At 37.0% G+C, this 24,880-nt stretch overlaps 1 protein-coding gene across 4 annotated transcripts in view; it reads right to left on the bottom strand.

The window, feature by feature from the left end:
* The window catches only part of LOC150097209 (lysosomal alpha-glucosidase-like), a 284,573-nt gene that overhangs the window by 42,232 nt on the left and 217,461 nt on the right, over positions 1-24,880 (bottom strand). For all 4 annotated transcript variants that reach the window (XM_090407697.1, XM_090407698.1, XM_090407699.1 and 1 more), the window contains 2 exons: positions 8,973-9,064; positions 6,085-6,134 (listed from right to left, as the gene is read on the bottom strand). In XM_090407697.1, coding sequence (XP_090263823.1) covers positions 6,085-6,134; positions 8,973-9,064 — 142 coding nt within the window. The remainder of the gene's footprint in view (positions 1-6,084; positions 6,135-8,972; positions 9,065-24,880) is intronic.

Below are 24,880 nucleotides of genomic sequence, written 5' to 3'. Positions count from 1 at the left end.
CCACATCCCACTGTATACACTCTTTGCACCACTCAAGGTGAAACTGTATGTTGGTTTGGGTAATGTGGGACTTGCATATAGCAGTCCTAGCATGCAAACCGATGTCGTGAGCCTCGATTCTGAATGTGTTTGAACAGATTAATGTTCCAATCAATGGGTTGAATTCTGCATTCAACACATTGACCAACAAATGTATTTTTTACATATTATCCTTCACAACATCCTAAGGCCACGTTCGGTGAGTGTGGTGGGTTGTCCACTCCCACTTCTTTCTAAGCAGTGCGATTGGAAACAATTTGCCAAACAGATAGTCTTGCAACATAACATCCTATCCCAATGCCTCTCAAACTCTGTGAGTTCCCTTCTCACAGTCATTTTACCTGGAAACAGTTGCGCTGACTTGGGAGCATCACATTCTTCCAATTTAGATCAGCTGTACACACGTGACTTGTTACATGGTATGATGCACCTTGCCCATGTTGGTTTATATTGACTTCTTTCCAAGCAGTGTATGTAATTTTCAGGGAATAAAATATAATCTTTAAGGTTATAAATACAAAGACAATGTTCTATATAGATAATATAAAGATAATGTGAAGTGGATGTTAATTGCAGTAATAGAATTATAGCGTGGCATTATAATCCTATTGTCTTTGAAGCGAGTTGAGGCTTTTGTGAAAAGAGTGGAATTATTGTTTACTGTTTGTGTTTTAGTGTATATGTGCAGTTGGTGTTTTCCCTTTAATCTTTTAGATATTCATCTATCTAGGAGATCATGCCTTTCATTTTGCCTTTCAGTTCCATGAATGTGATGTGCTCACTTCGATACTTGTTTTTGTGTTTGATAACTGTTTAGGTATTTTAAGTTGTGCGGAAAATTGTTGAGCAGAGAAGGTATGAGATATTTTCTTACAGCCACACCATATGCATTATTGTATCATCTTATTATTATTATTATCCTAAGACCCCATGGAGTCAGAGCCTCATCTAGGAGGTCCGTTTGTCATACACACAGCTCATCATACTGTGCCTTAAACATACTCAAATTCTCTGCAGACACCACACTCTCAGGCAAGGCATTCCAATCATTCATAACTTTGGATGCAAAAAACCTGCTTCTCACTCCCCAGCTCACACCTTACTTATAGAGCTTCCTCCTTATATACCTTCTCTGGTTCTCCCTTGATCTCTCACCATTTTCTCTAAAACCTCTTCAACATTGATCCTATAACAACCCCCTTACTAACTTGTTGGTCTCTGTCATATCACCCATCTTGTAATGCAGAGAGTACTGGTAAGCTGCATTATGTAGGATGTGTTTCTATGTGTACTGTAATCATTATTAAAGTAATTGTTTATTATGATTATATATTGTCTTAAGTTTGATATGTTTAAAATTTTATGTGAGGCCATTAAAGAGTGGTCAGTTTTTTTTATGCATTGGATCTCCAAAGCACTGTGAAATTCATTGGTCTGTACAATTTTTAATTTTGACAGGCGACTGTCTGCAGCATTTGCTCTTAGTTGTATCACAGATGCCTTTGTAGATAATTTTCTTGATTGCATCATATCTTTTACTTGGAACAATTTGGCTGTATTAATGCAAAATTTCTTATGAAGGTATTCAATGTGTTTGGTCCATTTAAGTTGGCAGTCCATAGCACGGGTCGGGTACTTAGCATGCGTTAAGGGTGTAGTTTCAGACAATGGCAATCATTCATCAATAATGTAATGATATGTGTTGGCATGCAGTATGCCTTGTGCAGGATATGTGTTCTTTGGTTTTTAACATTAAGCATCTGGGATTTTAGTATTGTTTATTGTGAATGAATTTATGAAAATATGTTGTTAATACATTTAGATCTCAATGTGCTTTGGAGAAAATGATGTTGATTTTTTTGTGGATTGTTTGTATTGGAGTATCATCTGCATACTGATATATCTCTTATTTACATGTTGAACAGGATGGGTTGGTGATAATATTAGCCTTTAGGGACTCTATTTAATTTGAATACATGTCTATAGTTAGTCCTTATTTTTATTATCTGCATTCTCATTGAGAAGTAATTCCTGAACCAGGAGTGTAGCTTTCTGCACATTGCAATGGAGTGTAATTTGTTTAGCATTATGTGATGGCTGAGAGAATTGAATTCTTTGATTAGATCTAAGAGTATAAAAGTATGGCAAATTTGTTTTTATCAAGAGTTTTGTATATTGTGTCAGTAACGCAATGTAGAGAATAGAGGTAAGCAAGCTGCACTATGCAGTATGTGTTTCTATGTCTATAGTAATATCTTCTAATAACATAATGGTGCTTTTTTCTTTTGTAGTATCCACACTGTTTTTTGGGAAATTATGTTGTATTTCTGTAAGTAGTTTTGTAATCTGGTGTGTATTATTTTTTTAAATTTTTTATTTTATTATTATTATTATTCAAGCCTCCATGGAGTCAAAAGACTCATCATGGGAGGTCCATCTTAAGAACATAAAGTCTGTCAAGACTCATCGAGGGGAGGTCCCCGCTAAGAAACACAAAGCCTATCATACCACTCTTTAAACTCATGGCCCGTTCTCGCTCTCACCACTCCATCAGGCAATGCATTCCACGGTTCAACCACCCTCCATGCAAAGAAACCACTCTTCGCCCTCTTGCTCACAGTTTCTTTTTGTAACTTCCAAGGATGGCCTCTTGTCATCACTCCTTCCCGCTGTTCAATCAAGCGAAAGAAATCCCCAGTGTCAAACCTGCAACCATCTCTCAACAGTTTAAAAGTCTCAATCATATCACCTCTCCTTCTTCTATCCACCAAACTCTGCAGTCCACATTCCCTCAGCTGATCCTCATAACCAAAATTGTACAGTCCTGAAACCATCTTTGTCATCCATCTTTGTACCCTTTCCACAGTTAATTTATCCCCTTCAAATCCTGGAGACCAAATCTGAGAACAATAGGTTAAGTGTGATCTGATCAGAGACTTATACAATGGAATGATAACTGTTTTATCTCTGCAGGTCAGTATCCTTCTCATTATTGCAGCAATCCTCTGTGTTATCCTTACCACCTTTGCAATATGTCTCCTAAATTTCAGGTTTCTATCAATCATCAACCCCAGATCTCTTGTTTCCCCTACTTCTTCCAATATAACTCCTCCCATAGAGTATGCAGCATCCCATCGATGTTTCCCAAACCTCAAAATCTTACATTTTGCTGCATTAAACCGATACCCCCCCCCCCATTCATTTGATCATTTGTCTAGCTTATTCAATCCTCTTGCATGACTACCACATCTGCACTATTACTAATAATCCTTTCCAGCTTCGCATCATCTGCAAACAACTGAATATCCCTTTGCAATCCACTGACAATGTCATTTATATAAAGGTTAAACAATATAGGTCCCAGTACTGAGCCCTGTGGGACCCCACTTGTAACCCTCTGCCTCCTTGAAACTGCCCCACCATACACAACTCTCTGATACCTATCAGACAGCCTATCCTAAATCCAGTTGACCAATCTGACATCCAGACCCATGTGCTGCAACTTAAATATCAGTTTATCATGTGGCACCCTGTCAAATGCCTTCACTAAGTCTAAGAAAATGGCAGTATATGCCTTTCCCTCATCTAATGCTCTTGTAACTTTATCATAAAAGGCTATCATATTGCTAATTCAATATGCTAGCCTTTTATGATATGCCCCTTCACAAATCCATGTTGACTCTCACAGATAACATTACCCTCATCTGCCCAAAGCTGTATATGGTCCTTCACTACTTTCTCCAAGATCTTACTGACTACTGATGACACACAAACTGGTCTATAATTAGACACTTCCAGTCTGCTACCGCCCTTATGCAATGGCACTATCTTACCTTGCTTCCATTCCATGGGCACCTTTCCCACAGCCAGACGACTTTCATTGAAAAGCCAGGTCAAAGGCACTGTCAGTTCCCTAGCACATTCTGTGGGACTGTGGGACTGAATGGTGAAATACCATTCAGTCCCACAGCTTTACTGACATCCAGAGTACTCAGTATTTGAAACACACTCTTCTCCTGTACCTCTAAACCTTGAACCTGCCCTATCCCTCTTGCATTAAAACTGACTCCTCCAGGATGAAATACTCCAGTAAAGTGTTCATTGAACAATTCTACTATGTCCTCTGCATCAGTCACTCTATTCCCATTTTTATCCCACAATATCATTCTTCCACAGTCATTTCTCTTCCTACTGGCCACATATCTAAAAAATTCTCTAGGATTTTCTTTGGATCTTAGGGCTAATCTCCTCTGATATTCCAGTTTTGTCCTCCTTACCATACTAGTCACTCTTCGGGCCTGTGTCTTATATTCTTCATGCATCTTCTCTTCACCTGTCTCCTAATATCTCTGCCACAGCCTCTTTTGCGCATGCAATTCCTGTTTAATATTGTTTGTCATCCACTTTACTCCAAATTGTGTCCTCTTGTTCACTCGTGGTATACAACTTACCATTGCTGCTAACAAATATTCTTTCATAATTTCCCACACACTAATGATATCCTGCCTTCCAATTCCTCCCTCCATGAAACTTCCCCAAGTTGATGTCTTAGACTATCATAATCACCTGCCTTATAATTCCACATACATTCCCATCTCTTTGATACTCCTGCATGTCTATTCATTTTCCAAGTCAAACCATATGGTCACTCTCTCCAAATGGTGGGAGAGATGTCATCTCAGTTATCCACTCTTCTGATGCTATAACCGAATCCAAAACTCTTGGACCTCTTGTTCCCTCTATTACATGTTGCCTAAGACATTTGTCCCTCAAGAATTTGTAGAGTTTTTGAGATGACAGGTAAATTGGCAATGGGTCTGTAATTTTGCATGTGATTTCTTTTATCCCATTTGTAGAGAGGTGTGACTACTTCTCTCTTTTATTTGCTAGGGATAATATATTGCATTGAATATTGCATTGATCAGTTTCAAAAGTGTGTTATAAGGTCTATTAATCTGATATTGTCTATGTCTAGGCTAGTTTTGGTATTTGGCTGTGAGAGAGAACATCTTTTAGTTTGATTTTCAGTATGACAGATAGAATATAATTTGCTGCTGACAATAGTGGGTTGGGTGTTGGGCATGATTAGAGGGATGTCTCTTTTGAGTAGTATGATGCGCTTTAAAAAATTACGGTTGAATAATAATAATTATTCAAAGTGATTTCTTTTATCCCATTTGTAGAGAGGTGTGACTACTTCTCTCTTTTATTTGCTAGGGATAATATATTGCATTGAATATTGCATTGATCAGTTTCAAAAGTGTGTTATAAGGTCTATTAATCTGATATTGTCTATGTCTAGGCTAGTTTTGGTATTTGGCTGTGAGAGAGAACATCTTTCAGTTTGATTTTCAGTATGACAGATAGAATATAATTTGCTGCTGACAATAGTGGGTTGGGTGTTGGGCATGATTAGAGGGATGTCTCTTTTGAGTAGTATGATGCGCTTTAAAAAATTACGGTTGAATAATAATAATTATTATTATTATTATCATCATTATGAGATGTCTCCAAGGAGTCCAAAAACTCATTGCAGTAGGACATGCTACCTCTACACAAACTACTCAATCTCTCCATTTTACAATGTTGCCATCTATCTACTCCAAACACCATCTACAGCCCACTAATATAATTTTTGGTGAGTAATTTGTGTGTGCAGTCTCTGATTAATTAGCCTGTATATGAGATGAAAACTCTGCTATCTCCATATGAGCTTTGCTAACTCACCTTCAATTGAAAAATCCATATACAGATTCCTTCCATCACAATAAGAATTGAATTCCAGTCTTTTCCAGTCAAAGGGTACAAAGTCCCATTGCTCTTTAAACTGTACTATGAAGTCACTTAATAATAATAACATAATAATAATTAATATAACATAATAATAATAAATATATTTATTGTTTTCTACCATTCTTTTACCTTAAAAATTTGTACTCTATATTTCACAAAATAATTTAATTTTTTTTTTCCCCATAAAGTGTTCAACACACTTGTTATGAAGTATGTCATTAAAACTAGAAAAAGTAATGAAAATAAACTTACTTTTGATAATGAAAATGAAACCAGATTATAACTTTCTGTTTCATGTGTTTCTGAAAATAGATAAGAAACAAATAGAAAACAAATTATGGTTCAGTATACACTGCAAAAATTACAATTCCTTTTTTGTATTACATATACATTGTGTGTGTGTGTGTGTGTGTGTGTGTGTGTGTGTGTGTGTGTGTGTGTGTGTGTGTGTGTGTGTGTGTGCATGTCTGCACATGTTAATTTTTATGGTATTGTGCATTAATCTCTGTATTTCTTTCAAACCTTGTGTGAAGGTTTGAAAGTCATTCGCCACTCCAAGCACCATAGAAAAAAAAAAGTAAAAATTCAGAAGGTCATCCTTGGAAGGTTGGAAGTTGTTGGAGGAAGGGCAATCTGTGAGAGACAGGATACTTGTAAAAATTGTGATCTGAGTTAATGAGAGGAGAGCTGACCTCTACAGTGTAATCTGGAAGGAGAACTGGTTAAAAGAGATCAAGAGTATTGGGAGAGTGAAGAGAGTTATCAGAAATTTGGATAGGTAGATGTATGATTTGCATTAGGTAATTGCTTATAGTAAAAATTTCTTCATCTCTTCAGGCTTGATCACTGGTGGAAAAGGGAGTCAGGTGTAGTTGCGGACATTAAGGTTGCCTAAGCAACCTGACAATTTAGTTGGTAGCAGGATTGCAGATGGTCAAGCTTCAATAGAGAGGAAAGTGAAGAGATCACAGTGGTTTTTGGAGTTTGGAGACCAGCAGCAGATAGATATTGCTAAATGAGGGAAGGATACCTTGAGCCAAAGGAAGTTAAAATCGAGTGATTTAAATTAACCATTCTCTGGCAAACAGTGTAAGACAAAGGTATAGGTTTTCCTTTTACTGCCCTTGTGGCAAAAGGAATAATGAAATGTGTAAATAGGACTTTAGACATAGTTGATATAGCTGGAAATTCTCACGGCAGTATCTGACACAAGCAATGTATAACTGCATATCAAGGGTTAAGTGAGTAAATAGAGTAGGAGTGAAATGGATGAATAATGAAATCAAGAAAGCTGTGTTGGAAAAGAAAATGCTATGGAGGAGGTACAAGACAGTTGGTGATGATCAGATCCATAAAAAGCATAAAGTATAGGCTAGGATGGTGAGGAGCATGGTAAAGAAAGAAAAAGTGCAGTATGAGAGGAGACTGGCTGGTTCAGGACAAGGGAATTTTTCTGCTGTATGGCAAGCAAGAGAAAGAATTAATATGGCAAGTTGATACTGGTGGAGAGACATGGCAGTAGAATAACAGTTGCAAAGGAAAAATGGAATTAGTGAATGAGCACTTTATCCGTATATATCATACTGGTGTAAATGATGTGGTGTAATATACAAAGGCATTTGTAACACTGCAGGAAAGAGACTAGTTGAGTTTTGTGCAGAGAATTATTTGTTGCTAACACCTGCTTTAAACAGCACAAAAGAAAATTGTACACATAGATGTCACCTGATGGACAATACAGAAATCAAATTGACTATATACCTGGACAAAGAAGATGGAGAAGTGCAATTCAGTCTGTCAAGATTTTTCCAGGTGCAGACTGTGGAACAGACATGAGTTATTAGTGGCTACGATATATATGAAATTATGGAAACTCAAAACAACACAAATGCCAGTTAGATGTGATCTTGGAAGCATACTGGTTGAATACAATATTAGTATACAGAACAGATTCAACACATTCAATTTGTGTGAAAGAGAACCAGATGAACTGTGGGAAGAGATTAAAGATATAATTAAAACAGAAGCAAAGAAGAATATTCCAACAGTTTGTAAGAAGAAAAAGAAGTTTAAATGGCTGTCAGAAGATGCCATCAAAACTGCTCAGGAAAGGAGGAAAATGAAGGCCACAAGAAATTTGCAGGAAGTACGGCATTTGAATGCAGAGTTTTAACGACAAGCCAGAAGTGATCAGGAAAAATACAGACATTCAAGTTAATGAGAGGATTTTATCAGATTAATCCATATGAGATCATAAAAAGAGTAGAAGGTGAGTAGGAGGAAAACCAGACGTAATTCCTAGAAGTTGTGTAAGAATGTGATGAAGAGGGGTGTGAGGAGTAATTTTTTACATGGAAAATTGTCAGTGAATGTAATGCATTACCAGAATGTGTTATTAATGCAAGGAGTGTTAAGGATTTTAAGATTTGGTATTGTTATTATTATTATCATTGTTACGTGACACCTCCATGGAGTTAAAAGACTCATCGAGGGAGGGTACGTACTCTACAACTCTCTGTCTCCACCACTACAACTACAGTCCACCAGCTACAATGAACTGCAACTAGCAGCATCATCTACACTAATGCCATCTACTGTCCTTTTCACAGACAATCACAAACATTCATGCCCACAGCGGGATTCGAACCTGCAGCCTTTTGGCTGGAGAGCAGATAGCTAACCAGTTGAATGAACCTCCCAAGATGAGTCTGCTGACTCTATGGAGGGTGCAATAATAATATCAATAATAAGAAGAATATACAATCAAATCCTATATTGTAGAAAGTGAGAGAACAAAGGATCACCTTTGTAAATTATATAAGAGTGTGGTTAGCAAGGGTTTAAGAACTAGGTTTTTTTGTTTAGAAGGTAGTGAATGGATGTTAAATGAGTGATCCTCTAGCAACCAATTCATCTGAATTGGTTGCTAGATGCATTTGTTTGATAGATACAATACCTATCATACTTCTCTTTGACCTCATTCCTTAGGGAATGAGGTCAAAGAGAAGTATGATAGGTATTGTGTGAATAATTGTTAGTACAGGCATCCCACAATAAGTATGCAAGAGATGTCTGAAAAAAAAAATAATGATAACAATAATAATTCAGTGTCATTCATTGACAATAATGTTGGTACTTACGTAGTGACTCACCACCATCATCCCAGTAGAGTTCTCCTGTTGCTTCACCTTTTCCATCTGGTAAGATCAAAAGACCAAATGGCATTTCCCGTCTGGAAAAACAACATATATAATATACCCACAAATTCACTTTACAGTAACTCTGATTATTAACAGAGCAGTAAAATGTGTAACCAAATAATACAATTCATCTGTGATGCTGTTATGTTTAAAACTATTCAGATGCAGTTTCCTTATTAATCCTTGCATGTGCCCTCAAGGTCTGTACAGGATACTATTCTAGTCCAATGCAAAACAGCCTGTGTAGCTCAGTGGAAGTTGTGTATGCATCCACAGCACTAAACCACCTGAAGAAAAAGCATTCTATGTTTGATTCTAGTCACCAACTAGAGGAACATTTTCTAAGCCTTTCGTCAACCAGTTCCCAAGTTAGTCGATCTATGGCATGGGCAAGTAGAGAATTTTCTCCTGAAACTCTGGTTTTTCACCATGTAAACTCAAGAAAATTGTCCATAGAACCTATACTATTTCAGATAATAAATATAGTGTTAGGATTATGGAGAACAAAATGATGTCAGCCACCTCTCTTCACCAGATGCCATGTATGTACAAACACCAAGCTGAGCAATGCACTACTTACACATAAATAAAATTATAGTAAAGGTTACAGCAACAGACAAGGTCAAAGGCTACAGCAGTACATAAATAGTCAGAAATAATTAGTAAATAATATTTATGTACAAAAATGAAGTTAATGCAATATCTACATATGATATAAACAAAATTACAGTCAAATGTGTTTATACAGATTAATTCTTAGCAGAAGGTTAAAAACATCATGCAATCTGTCTGGGTATGATAACATCTGCCTGAGTGAATATGACTTTATTAGACAGGTAAAAATTTCATTCATCTCTAGTGTAAAGTGCTGGCACTCCACCAGAATATAACAAATAGTAAGACACTTTTTCATTCTTCACACATGGGAGGGTCTTCAGCCCTCAGTAAATAAGAATGTGTAAGATGACTGTGACCTATGCAGAGCCTAGCAAAGAAAAACTTCCTCTTTTCTTTTCTCCGTTGACTAGAATGTGAATGCTTAAGTTCAGGCTTAATGTCATATAATTTATATGTCAATGCTTCCTGCCATTGATCAATTAGCTTTGATAATGTAAACCGTCTGTAGTCTTGTATGTGGTCATGTTAAACAGTATGTGGAGAAAGTATGAGCTGATCTAGCAGTGGCATGTGCAGTCTCATTTCCCTTGATCTCAATGCGTCTGGGAATACAGCACAACTGTCAAAATCCAATGTATCTGGGGATACAGCACAACTGTCAAAATCCAATGTGTCTGGGAATACAGCACAACTGTCAAAATTAAGGATTTTCGTTTTGTACAACAGGTGTAACACCTCACACAGCACTGGATGTGGATTATACATAGGAGAGGAGATAACCTATAAAAAGCTCAATGAGTCTGTGTAAATTACATACTTTTGGTAGCACTTTTCTTTTATATGCACAAATGCGAGCTGAATAGCATGCAACTCTGCTATATAATTACTACAATCAAATGGGATCTGGTGGGAGATAGTAATGTCAAGAAACAAAGCAGCAAAGCCAACAACACAAGTATCAGTTCTTGAGCCATTAGTATGGATGGGTAAGAAATCAGAATATGTTGCTCTGTGTGCATTAAACAATTGCAGGTAGACAGATGATGGAGTATGAGACTTCTGTAGTTTGACAAAGTGAGAGGTTGCAGGATGGAGTGCAAACCTGCCATGGAGGAATGCTGTTATGTTTGGTGTAGGCAATGTTGTCAACATTCATGCTGACAGCTTGCATAGTCTCCATGCATACCAAAAGGATATATGAAAGTGTGATGTGTGTGATATTGAGCTTCCCAATGCAGAGAAAAGTGACTAATCCATGTAGGATGATCTGGAGGAGATTTTATCTTTAGGACATAATTAAGAGACAACTGTTTCTGTATAAGTAACAGAGCCAGTTAAAGACTTTTAACATAAAGACTTTGAGTAGGTGATGTGCAAAAGGCACCAGTAGCTATCCATATACAATGATGATTGATGGGATCCAACCATCACAAATTATTCTGCCTTGCATAACCACAGACTTGAAACCAATAATCCAGCTTTAAACATATAAGTGTGCAGTAAAGATAAAGCAATGAAGATCAATCAGCACCCCATTCAGTAGAGGATAGAGTGTGAAGGAGAGTCAATACTCTCTCACACTTTTCTTTTAGATGATGAATGTGTGCAAGCAATGTAAGTTTTCTGTCAAAAATGAGTCCCAAGAACTTGGCTTCTTCTTTTGCTACTGAAATCACAGTTCATCATATTCTTAATTCAGGATCTGGCTGAATAGTGCATTGTCGACAGAAGTGTACATAGACACTTTTTTTTTCTGTTGAAAACCTGAACCCGTTAATAAGAGCCCATAGAGAAACATGATCAATTGCTTACTGAAAGTGTCTTTCAGTTACCCTCATGTTATTGAGAGTGACAACAAATTGTGAAGTCATTAACATATAGAGCATTTTCTACAGTGGGAAGAAGCTGTTTGGTGATAGTTAACTTTGATAACAAAAAGTGTTGCACTTAATAGAGAGCCTTTAGGAACACTGTTAAGACCACCTGTTCTTGATGATATGGCGAAATGGCATACTTCCCAATCTGACTTGGAAAGTTTGCCCAGCCAGAAAGTTTTTAATAAATACAGGAAGGTGTCTTCTGACCATTAGGTTATAGAGGTCTTTTAATATGCTATATCTTCAGGTTGTGTCATAAGTTTTTCCATGTCAGAGAAAACTGAAACCAGATGTTCTTACTTCAGAAATGCATCTCTTATAAAAGTTTTTAAACAAACCAAATGGTCTAAAGTTGAAAGATGTTTACAGAAGCCATATTGTGTGTTGGAGAGATCGTTGCTTTCTAAATATCAGAGAAGCCTGGCATTAACCATTTTCTGTAATATCCTATAAACACAGCATGTCAGAGCAATAGGTCAATAATTAATTAATAATTAATGATTGCAGAGGAACTGTGTCCACAAAGTATGGAAATTGATAGTGCATGCACAGATTTTGAATCTGTGTGGTGTGAGGTCGAAATAAACAGGTTAGTATATCTGATAGGATGTTGTTATAGTCTAGGGAATACTGATTGTGAAATGTTTAGCAAATTAGTTGGGCATGTTAAAAGAAGGTGATCCAGATGGGAGACTTTAATTACAGAAATATAGATTGGAAGGAGGATTTAGTGTATGGGAAAAAGGAGAGTGAGTTTGTAGAATTTCTGAGAAATAAGTATCTTAAGTAGCACGTGACTGAAGCAACTAGAGGCTTTAATGTTTTGGATTTGGTGATAACTTCACAAGATGTAGTTGTTAATGAAGTGTTGACACTGCCATTGGTTAGTGAGAGTGATCATGAAGTACTTGTTTGGAAAGTGATGAAACAAGAAAAGGCCACTGCCAAAAATGGATACATGTAAGTATAAAGCAGGTGATTATAGGAAGCTCTGTAATCAGTTAGCATCAGAACATTGGTAGATAAGCTAAGTGGAAAAGATGTTGACAAAGCATGGAAACGAAACTCACAAAGCAGTATCTGACAAATGTATGACTGCATACTGAGAGTTAAGTGAGTAAATAGAGTGGGAATAAAATGGATGAACAGCGAAATCAAGCAAGCTGTGCTGGAAAAGAAAATGTTATGGAGGAGGTACAAGACAGTTGGTGGTAATCAGATCCATGAACAGTATGAAGTGCAGGCTAGAAAGGTGACAACCATGGTAAAGAAAGAAAAGGCAAAGTATGAGAGAAGATTGGCTGGTCAGTCCAAGGTTAACTGAAGGAAATTTTTATGCTACATGGCAAGCAAGAGGAAGAATAATTATGGCAGACTGACATTGATGTATAGTCATGGCAGGCAGACTAACAGCTGCAGAGGATATAGTGGAATTATATGAACGAGCACTTTATCAGCATATATCACACTGATATAAAGATGTGGTGCAATATATTGAAGGGAGGCAAGTATTAGGAGAATTGGAAGCGAAAGAATCAGAGGTATATCAGCTGTTGGTTCAGTTAGATGTGAATAAGGCTGTGAGAATGGAGGACATATCACTGTGTATTCTTAAGAAATGTGCACCACAGTTGGTTATGCCCTTAACCTAGTTATTTAATGAAAGTCTTGGAGTGGGTAGGGTTCCTAAGGAATGGAAAGAAGGCAAAATAGTACCACTCCACAAACATGGTTGTAAGACAGAAGTCTCCAACTACAGGCCAGTCTGTATAACTTCAGTTGTGGTCAAGGTGTTGGAGAGATTGGTAAGGAATAGAGTACAGAATTGGGTTGATGGACAGCAAGGATTTGTAAAGGGTATGTCCTGTTTTAGCAATTTACTTGCATTTTATGATAAGGTGACGAGTGTGTTTGATAAGGGAGAATCATATAGACTTTGCAAAAGCATTTGATAGATTACCACATGATAAGTTGGTGTACAAGCTGCAGAGGATGGGAATAGATAGTATATTGGTTACATGGATCAGAAATTGCTGTCTGAACGATACCAGTGGGTTGTGTATGATGAAGCAGTGTCTCAAAAAAGAAGAGTAACCAGTGGTGTGCCCCAGGCCTGTGCTGTTTAACTTGTTTGTAAATGATATATCATGTGGACTGACTGGGGATCTTCGGTTATTTGCTGATGATGCAAAGTTGGGGACAATTATAAGTAGCACTGCTGATGCTGAATCCTTTCAGGAAGATCTGAATAGACTTTTTACTTGGACAAAAGAGTGGGGTTGTAGTTTTAATATCAATAAGTGCAAGGTGTTGCACTTTGGAGTGCAGAGATATAAGGCTCTGTACTATATCGATGGTGCCATACTGCAGGAAGTGGATGAGATTAGGGATTTGGAAGTGATGGTTGACAGTAGACAGAAGTTTAGAGGACATATTCCTAGTGTTGCAAAGGTTGCATATCATAGTGCTGCTGTGATAAGAAGTACTCTAGCATGCAAGGATAAGGAAGTAGTTATGCCACTGTATAAGGCACTGGTCAGACCACACTTGGACTATTGTGCTCTGATCTGTCACCTAGTTTTCAACATGATATGGAGACATTGGAGAGGGTCCAAAGACGAGTGTCTAAGACAATATCAGGAGTTTGGAATGCTGGCTATGGAGAGAGTTTGAAGAAATGTGGATTGCTGAGTTTGATGGATAGGAAGAAGAGAGGTGATATGATAGAGACATTTAAGTTAGTGAGAGGATTTTATCAGATTAATCCAGATGGGATTATAAAAAGAGTAGAAGGTGAGATGGAAAGAATCAGAGTTCATTCCTGGAAGTTATGTAAGGGTGTGCTGAAGATGGGTGCAAGGAGTAGATTTTTTACATGGAGAATTGTCAGTGGATGGAATGCCTTACCAGAATGTGTTGTTAATGCAAGGAATGTTAAGGATTTTAAGATTCTATATGATAAATATGTTGTCAGTTGAATGACCTTCCCACAATGAATCTGTTGACTCCATGGAGGGTGTAATAATAATAATACATAATAATAATTAATTGCTTGTGTTGGATCCTTTCCTCATTTTGGGATAGGAATGACAACTGATTTATGCCAAGAATCCAGAAACTCTTCCTCTACAAATATTCTATTGTATAGTAAGAGAAGGAGCTTCAAAGAAGATGATGGTAGATGTTTTATCATTTCATAATGGATGTCATCAGGTCCTACTGCACTAGGGTGAAATAGTAAAAGAGCTCTTTTTAGTTCCTCCTTAACAAATGGCAGAAAATTTAGTCTTTGTTTCTCTTGCTGCATTCTCAGTAACAATTCAGGAGGATATGAAGCTCCTAATGAAGAAAAGTTTGCTGAGATTCAAGCGTCTACAATAGCTTTGAGATCAGCAGTAGAAACATTTTGCACTGATAAGTTGATTAACTGATGAAGTAAATTGGATCCAAGATTGTTTTTTACTCTAACATCTCATATAACGTGCTTTGGTCCGAGCATGCTTAAAAGATATTAAGTTTGATGTGGTGGGGTATCTACATAATATACCCCATGCTTTGTGTTTTTTTTTTTGGCTGTTTGGCATTCTCAGTTCCACCAAGGCTTTGGTCAGAGTGGAAATGGAGAGGATGTATTTGGAACAGAGACTGTTGTGGCCAGGAGAATGCAGTCTGTACATACATGGGTGGTCAGAAACGTTTTTGGCCTCGCCCATAGATGGCATCACTATTCGCACGAATTTTTTTCTAAGTTGGTACATCTGTCATCCATGTGAAATTGCAAGTCATTCTATCAAGTAGTTTGTTTTATACAGCTGTCTGAAGCAAAAGTGTTGTCTGTATCACTTGAAATGGATAAAATTGAGTATCGTGCAGTTATAAAATTCTTTGTAAAAGAAGTTTAATGGTAAAAGAAATTCATTAAAAGTTTATGGGCTCGCTTCTCATTCGCTTTCAACAATTAAGAAATGGGCTGCCGATTTTAAACATGGCCATACCAGTCTTGAAGATGATCCACCTGAAGGATGTCCAAAAAGTGTAACAACACTAGAAATCATTAATCAAGTGCACGATATGGTATTGGATGACTGGTGAGTCAAAGTGTGTGAAATTACTGAGGCTATAGGCATCTCAAAAGAATGTGTAGGATATATTTTGCATGAAGAATTGCAAATGAAAAAGCTTTGTGCAAGACGGGTGCTGCGCTTGCTCACAGCAGATCAAAAATGCACTCGCATGAAAATCCCTGAACAGTGCTTGGAGCAGTTTAACAAGAATGAAACTGATTTCGATAAAATTGATATCGATTTATTAATATGGATGAGACTTGGATTCACCATTACACACCATAATCCAAACAGCAGTCAAAACAGTGGATAGAAGCCAGTTGTTCAGCGCTGAAGAAGAAAAAATCAGTTCCATCAGCTGGAAAGGTCATGGCATCGATGTTTAGGGATGCTAAACGCATTTGTTTATTGATTATCTTGAAAAGGGTAAAACAATAACTGAGGAATATTATTCCGATCTTTTAACCAGACTAGACGAAATAATTCGCGAGAAAAGACCCAGTTTGCAGAAGAAAAAAATCATCTTTCATCAGGACAATGCATCTGCCCACAAAGGTGTTTTGGCAATGGGAAAATTAAAGAATCTGCACTATGAATTGTGGAACATCCACCCATTCCCAGATTTGGCTCCATCTGACTTCTATCTCTTCCCAAAACTAAAACTCGTCCTCGCTGGTCAGCGTTTTTCTTCGAATCAAGAGATGATTGCAGCTGTGGAGGGGTATTTTGTAGATCTTACTGAGAACCCCTACAGGGATGGGAAAATGGTGCTGAAGCATTGGTGGAATAAATGTATTAGTCTTAAGGGAAATTACGTTGAAAAATAAAAATAATTTTGAAATTATAAATTCGTTTTTTCATTGTTAGGTTGAGAAATTTTGAGACCACCCTTGTATTTTACTGTTTCACTGAAAGGTTTTTAACTTACAGTATCAGCATTAAATTTTGCAAGATGGGAAAAAGTGTTCCAGTCAGCCTAGTCCATTTTCCATGTGGACATTCCACATGACCAGTGGAATAATGGAAGGGGAGCAGATTATAAGATCAAATGCCGAATAGGATAGTGTAGGCAAATGGAAGAAAGTATTCAGTCTATTATTCCGAAGGGAAGGGGTCATTATTGTCAAGGATTCTTTCAATGATTTGACTTCGTCTATTTGTCTTGGCGCTATCTCACAGAATATTGTGACTGTTAAAGTCTCCCATAAGAAATATAGGTTCAGGTAGTTGGAAGATAAGGTTATCAAAATTGATTTCATTTAACTCAGCACTCGGTGGTAAGTAAATTGAACATACTGTAATCAGAAATCCCATGGATATGCGAATCGCTACTGCTTCCTGAGGAGCATTAAGTTGGACATGATGGAAAGGAGTATCACTGCTCACTAGGATAGCTACTCTTCCATGAGCAGGACCACCTCCAGTTCTGCCCTTGCATACAACAGTGAAATTTCTTAAGGTAGGATCCTCATTGAGTCTTAAGTATGTTTCCTGTAGACAGAAACAGAACGGTTTGCATTTCTGCAACACAAAATCTTGATAACATTGATATTCTGGCTAAACCCATGATATATTCCATTGTAAAAATTTTCTTATTGTTTTGGCTTTATAGACTTGTCTGGCTTTCGGAAGGTTGAGGGCTTACCTTTGTGGTTTATATTTATCAATTGTGTTTGGGAAGTATGGATGACCAGTGTCCATCTCTTCCTCTGGTAAAATATTTAACACATCTGATGCATTAGGGTCAGTTGGCAAGTTTAATTCACTTTCAGTTGATACTGAAGTATCCACCTTTTCTGTGGGGGTGTCTGGTGGTTTATATTTTATTATTATATGGGCACCTCAATGGAGCCTGAAGACTTATTGTGGGAGAATCACACAATCTATCATACCTCTCCTTGAACCCATTAACAGATAAAGCACTGACAACTGACTCTGGCAATCCATTCCACTCATTCACAACTCTCCAAGCAAAAAATCTGGTCCTCACAACTTTCTGGGATGATCCCTTATTCTCTTCCCTTTAGCCAAGTACTGAAACATTTCCCCTGCATCTATCCTATAAAGCCCTTTAAGCAACTTAAATGTTAAACAACAAATTACACGATAACCACAGTAATTAACTTTAACAAAATGAAAGTACAGATATTTCGTACTGAAAATAAAAATATATCATGAGTGTGTAGAAACAATTAAACAATTAAATAAGCTGCTTGATGAAGTTTTTAGTTCGAAACAAAATACTGTATTTACTGATTATAACTCGCAATTGCATATATCTCACACCCCTGAAATTACTTTACGAAAAAAGAAATTAAAAGGTTTTTCATATACCTCACACATGAAAAAAAGTTTAAAACTTTAAGAAATAGGTCGTGAATGTTGGTGTGGCAGTCTCAGATATTTTGGAATTTGGTTGAAGAGAATCAGCATTTCAACTCAACAATCGTTGATAATCGAAATTTAAATGCATTAATTTCATAAATAACGTGAGCAGTTATAATTATTATTATTATTCAATTGCCCATGGCCTTCCAAGTATCATTGGACCTCCCAGCTGTAATACGAAAATAAGGCAGTTATTCCTATGCTTCTAAGTATTCTACTGTATTGCATGTGTTTTACTGGCTGGTGTTTGAGGGATGAAAAACCCAAGTTTCTGGGAGAAAAAACTCTCTACGTCTGTATGAGACTGGCTAACTCACCTTTAGTTGAAAAACACCAGATAAAGTTTCTCACATCACTGAAGGGAATCGAACCCAGGTCTTTGTCTATACTGACTGAACTACGGAAGCTTCCTCGTTTATATAGTCTTCCAAAAATTCATAAAGAAAGTTATCCAGTAAGACCCATTGTGAATTGTATTGACTCTCCCACCTACAGAATTGCTAAATTTCTGTCATGTTTATTAACTGCCCGTTCTGGACAATCCAGATCATTCATCAAGAATTCTTGAGAAAATCAAGGCTATTCAAATACAAGAGTCGGATTTGTTAGTCAATTTTGACATTGTTTCCCCTCTTTACCAACATTCCATTATCTGACACTGTTAACTTACTACATGATAATTACCCTCCTGATATTGTGAGGATTTTTGAATTTGTTTTAGAATCAAACTTGGGCAAACTATTTTTTGAACCATCTGAAAGATACCTTGTTCTCATCCATTCATCCCCAATTCTCTCATTGGTTTCGTTATGTTGATGATGCTGTTTAGCCTCATTCTGAAAATGAACTTACCACTTTCCTACAACAGATCAATAGCCTTCATCAGCGCATTCAATTCAATTGGAAAAATAATAGTTTACAATTCTTGGACATCCTTCATATGTGCACAGCCTCTGGTAATTTCATCAACCAGTGTTTATCGAAAACCTACCTTTACTGGCAGATGCATTCATCAAAGTCTGCTCATTACACCTCTCAAAAAATTGGTGTTATCAAGTCTTTAATTTAATTAATAGAACACATAATGTATGCTCCTCTTCCCTAAGCTTACAACAAGATCTCACTATCAAAACATTAATTAATTAATTTGATGGTTACAACCATCATTAAACCTAGCAGATAATTGACTCTTATGTTCTAACACCTCAGTATTTTTCAACAGCCCACAGAGTTCCAACACCTTATATATCTGGTATAGTTTGCCAACCGATTAGAGATCCCTCGACACTTCTGCACATGTCAGAAAAAGGAGAATCCATTCCGATAATAGGGTAATCAATCTGTCTTCTGAGATGAGTTTGTTTATTATTAGAGGTCAGAAAATTTAGCTTTTCTTTTATGAACATTGTAGTTTTTAAAGTGCAACTATTTTGCTTCTATAACAGTTGGAAAAATGTACATAGAGTATTAACAAAATTAAAAAAGGTATAGTATAAAATAAAAATTTAACTAAGTTTATTTTTAAGAAAGTTTTCTATAAAATAAAAATAATTATACAGAAAAACAGAATTTTTTTCAAATGAACTTAGATATTCTAAACTTACAGTTGAGAGAACTGAGACACTTTTAAGGTCCTAAACTGATTAATTATTTATGACTTGTTGTGACTCTTTTAACAAACCCATGCAAAAAAAAGTTGGAAAAAAATACGATTATCAAATCCTTTTAATCTTCAGAGTCATTTGAATCGGTGTCCGAATCGCCATCACTTTCACTTAAACTGATCACCTTGGGTGTAATAAATGTTAAAAAATACCAAGCAATTTTAAACCTGGTTTTACTCCATTCTACCTGTAGCACTACCTGTAGGATCAGCTAGACTTGCATCACTTGCAGGCGCAAACTTGACTTGTTTGTCTGTTTGCTTACTTGGGAAATGGAGTAAAACCAGGTTTAAAATTGCTTGGTATTTTTAACATTCAAAGGTTTGCATAATTCTTCGATAATTCCATCTCTGTCCCAATACATATTTTCCAATGAGGTGACATGAGAGCAATATTTTCCTCAATTTTGAACTGTAATACTTTCAATCGCCTGTTCTAAAAGCTTAAAAAGTTTCGACATGTCAATATCTCCAGTTACGTTGAGATGGCGAATGAAACTTTTCACTTCTGCCCAAACATACTCAATAGCATTAATATCACAATGATATGGTGGTAGCCTCAAAGCTAGAAATCCATGCTCTTTGAGCATCATGTCGAATTTAAATAGTTTAGTTGTGTGAGTTTCTTTTGACCAAATTAAGCAATTCAAGTTTTTGCATATCTGGGGAATGAGAAATGTTATTTGCAGAGAGCCAATCCATAAGAACTTGTTTCTTATTAGACCAATTTGGAACTTTATTTAATCGATTAGAGTGATATGAAGCGTTATCAATTATAACAACAGCATTTTAGGAAGGTTTGGAATCAGTTTTTCTTCTGCCCGCTTTTCGAAGATCGTAGAATTCATTTGCCCATGGTAATCTCCAGTAGTTGAATTGGCTTTGTATAGTAAGTTTGAATTCGGTAAAAAACCCATTTCTCCACCCGCACACAAAATTATTATGCGCCGTGAGGCATTTCTGGTTTGTAGCACTCCACATTCTTCTTTAGACTGCCAACATCTTCCATAAGTTAAATTACTATCAATCCCAGTTTCATCTAGATACACAATCGGTTTTTTCTCCTCCCTGAAACGTCTTACTGCTCTCAAATACTGCGTTCTAGATAAAACAATGTCACTTCGCTCCATGATAAGTTTCTTTTTATTCTGGGACTTTTTAAAACAAAATCCGATTTCATGAAGTATTTTCCTTAAAGTTTCTCTTTTCCAAGGAAAATTAATTTTTTCTTTAAGCACAGGAATCAATTTCAGAACAGTTGGCACTCTTTTCTTGACCACGTAAAATTCATGAATATTTCTTCTTATAACGCCTACATCAAAATCATTCAAAGCTATGGTTTCGATGGTTTTCTTTACTCTGGTGCTTTTTTTAGGAGATTTAAATTTTGGCCTACCTTCACCTTTTGATTCCCTATGAATTCTTTTAACAGTCGACCCTGATACGCCCACAATTGCACTTGCACGTTTTATGACTTGAGAAAGGGGAATGAGGAGACGATTCTTTTTCGCAGAATGTCAGCACCTTATTCAATATTCTTTTGCAAGAGCTACTGAAACGTTTAACAACAGAACTTGTTGACTGTACTGGATCCATTATACAAATTAATAATAAAAAAATAATGCAAAAAAGCGACAGCAAAAATCAAGGTAGTACTAGTACAGCGACAGACAAGAAAGCACGTGATTTCGCATGTTGGCGACCAATTCGTACATCATTCATTTCTTTCTCCCCTTCAGCATGAATCGACTATTCTTGACAAAATGCCAAGGAGGGATCTACAAACAGTGGGCGAACTATATCTCTGAAACTATTGGTAGAATTTTGAAGTATCACCTTATTCCACATATTTTCCTATCAACAAAATTTCTCATCTTTTACCATCTACAAAAGACAAAGTATCACCCTATCATTAGTTGGCATTTACCAGATTCCTTGTTAATGTAATGATAGAGGTGATATTTTGTCTTTTGTAGATGGTAAAAGATGAGAAATTTTGTTGATAGGAAAATATGTGGAATAAGGTGATACTTCAAAATTCTACCAATAGTTTCAGAGATACCAGAAATATAAGGTATTGGAACTCTGTGGGCTGTTGAAGAATACTGAGGTGTTAGAACATAAGAGTCAATTATCTGCTAGGTTTAATTATTATTATTATTATTATTATTACGGGTATCTCCATGGAGTCAGTAGACTCATCGCGGGAGACCCAAACTAGCAAAACAATATCTGTCATATCTCTTCTTGAATTCATTTACAGATGAAGAGCTCACAACAAAGTCAGGCAATGAATTCCACTCATTCACCACCCTCCAGGCAAAAAACCTTGTTCTGACACCTTTGTTAACCACACTCTTCTTTAATTTCCAGAGATGACCTCTTGTTCTTCCATCACTATCACACAGCTGAAACATTTCCCCTGCATCAATCCTATAAAAACCTTTTAGTAATTTGAATGTTTCTATCATATCCCCTCTTCTTCGCCTATCAGCCAATCTCTGCAATCCACAAGCTCTCAATCTATCAATGTAGGGATCATTTTTTATATCACTCACCAACTTGGTCACTCTTCTCTGAACCCTCTCCACAGCCTCCTCATCTCCAAGGAATCCAGGTGACCAGACCTGAGCACAGTAATCCAAATGTGGAAGTATCAATGCTTTATAAAGGGGAATAATAACCTCTTTATCTCTGGATGTCAGTGTGTTCCTCAACAACCAAGTAATCCTATGTGCAATCTTGGACACCTTAGCAATGTGTCCTCTGAACTTCATCTCCTTATCTACCAATACCCCTAAGTCCCTAGCCTCATCAATCTCTTGGAGTACCTTTCCATCTATGTAGTACACAGCTGGTAATCTTTTAATCCCAAAATGCAAGACTTTACACTTTTCCACATTGAACTGACATCCATTTTCTTTTGCCCATTTTACCAGCTTATTTAAATCCTCCTGCAAACTTTCAACATCAGCTTGATTTTTTATTGCACTACACAACTTTGCATCATCAGCAAACAACTGAATATCTCCCTTTAAGCCGTTTCCTATATCATTTATATACAAATTAAACAACATTGGCCCAAGCACAGAGCCCTGAGGCACACCACTGGTCACCTGCCTCATTCTGGACTCGGCTCCTCCATACACCACCTTATGGTATCTCTCCCTGATCCATTCTCCTATCCATATCACCAATTTAATATCCATTCCCATCTGCTCCAATTTGCGTAACAGTGTTCTATGGGGTATCCTGTCAAAAGCCTTAGCAAAATCCAGAAGTACCACTGTGTAGCCAGTTCCTTTGTCCAACTCTGATGTTATTCTATTATGGATAGTTAATAGATTGCTAAGGCAGGATCTACCTTTAACAAAACCATGTTGGCCTCTATAGAGTATCATATCCTGATCCACCCATTCTTGAATTTTGTCTTTAACCAACTTTTCCAATACTTTTACCACTACTCCTGAGATGGTGATTGGTCTGTAATTCAATACTGCAGTTTTAGAGCCACCCTTATGCAAGGGAACCACTTTGCCTAACTTCCACTCCCTAGGGACCATACCAGAGTTCAAACTTAAATTAAATATCCAGGTAAGAGGGGTTGACAATTCATTTGCACATTCACGCAACACCCGAGCTGATATTCCATCTAAGCCTACCGCAGTGTTTGCATTTAAGTTTCGCAATATATTTAATACCTCTGATTCTTTAGCTTCAATTCTCACATTAGGTATTGCTATAGGCATAGAGATATCCTCACTTGGGTGATAGACTTTTGAGAAGTGATCACTCAGTAACTCGACTATTACATCTGATTTTGTCACCTCAATACCATCAGCACCCACTAAGGTTATCCTTCCGAAGTCATTCTTCCTCTTACTTGCCACATAGCGGAAGAACTCTTTGGGATTATCCTTGATCTCTTTGGCTAAGGTCTTCTCATAATCTGATTTAGCTTTTCTTACTATGCTGGTAACCTTCCTAGCTTGAGCCTTGTACTGCTCATGGGTATCCTGATCGCCCTTCTCCTTGTAAATTCTCCATAACATTTTCTTTTTTTGTAGTTCAAGCTTGATACTACTGCTCATCCATCTAATGCCTGCCTTGTTTGACCTCCTGACCATGGGGACACAATCTGATATTGCTTTCCTCAGATACCCACTGATTTTATCCCAAGCACTGCTAACATCTTTCCCTTGCAATATGTTCTGCCATGGGATGGCTGCAAGCTCACTCCGAAGCTTGTTATAATTGCCTAACCTGTAGTTTCGTACATACCCCTTCTTAATAGAAAAATCCACAGATTTTGCAACCTCCCAAGTCAATACCACATGATCGCTTTCACCAACTGGAGGTAACGAGGTCACCTGATGGTTTTGGGAGTGAGGTCTGCTAGAATAAGTGGTAGGGTCGCAGATTCCCTGTCTACACAGAGTTAATAGAACAATCACAAACATCTGGACAGGATTTGAACCCTCAGCCTCTTGACTGGAGAGCAGACACGCTAACCATTCGGCCAAACCATGCTCCATAAACACCTTTTCAAAAAAAGTTGTGAAGTCCTTTTACATTGGCCAAATCTGAATCAGAATGATTGTCTCTCAGTCAGTGTCCTTCTCATTATTGCAGCAATCCTCTGTGTTACCTTCACCACCTTTGCAACATGTCCCCTAATATGTTTCCTAATTTTATGTAACCATCAAAAATAGTTTTAACATTATTTATTAATATATTAATTTCTAGCAAGCAGCAACCATTTTTAATTGGTGAACTGATTGTTGTATGTACCTTGTATTCCCGTTTCTTTGATTTGCTTGTTTCTATGCACTGATTTTGTACTGTTATTTTCAGTACAAAATACCTGTACTTTTGTTTCATTCAAGTTAATTACTGTAGTTATCATGTAATTTGTTGTTTATAGTCATGCCACAGGTACTTTTAAAAATTCAACTTAAATGTTTCTATCACATTCCCTCTTTTTCGCCTATCAACCAACTTCTGCAATCCACACACCTTCAATCTATCCTCATATGAAACATTCCACAGGCCACTCACTATCTTGGTCGCTTGCATCTGAATCCTCTTCACTGCTTCCGCATCCCCAATAAACCCAGGAGACCAGACTTGAGCACAGTAGTCCAGATGTGGGCATATCAAGGCCTTATAAGGAATAAAAATTCATTATCTCTCTCTCCAAACTACTTATTAATGTGTTCTTTAATAGCCAAGTAATCT

This window comes from Typopeltis vanoorti, chromosome 17 (genome assembly GCF_054136105.1).
Source record: "Typopeltis vanoorti isolate ZY-2024b chromosome 17, IOZ_Tvanoo_1.0, whole genome shotgun sequence".
NCBI classification, from domain to species: Eukaryota; Metazoa; Arthropoda; class Arachnida; order Uropygi; family Thelyphonidae; genus Typopeltis; species Typopeltis vanoorti.
Note: the sequence above shows the minus strand (reverse complement) of the source record. Positions and strands in the feature narration are given on the sequence as shown.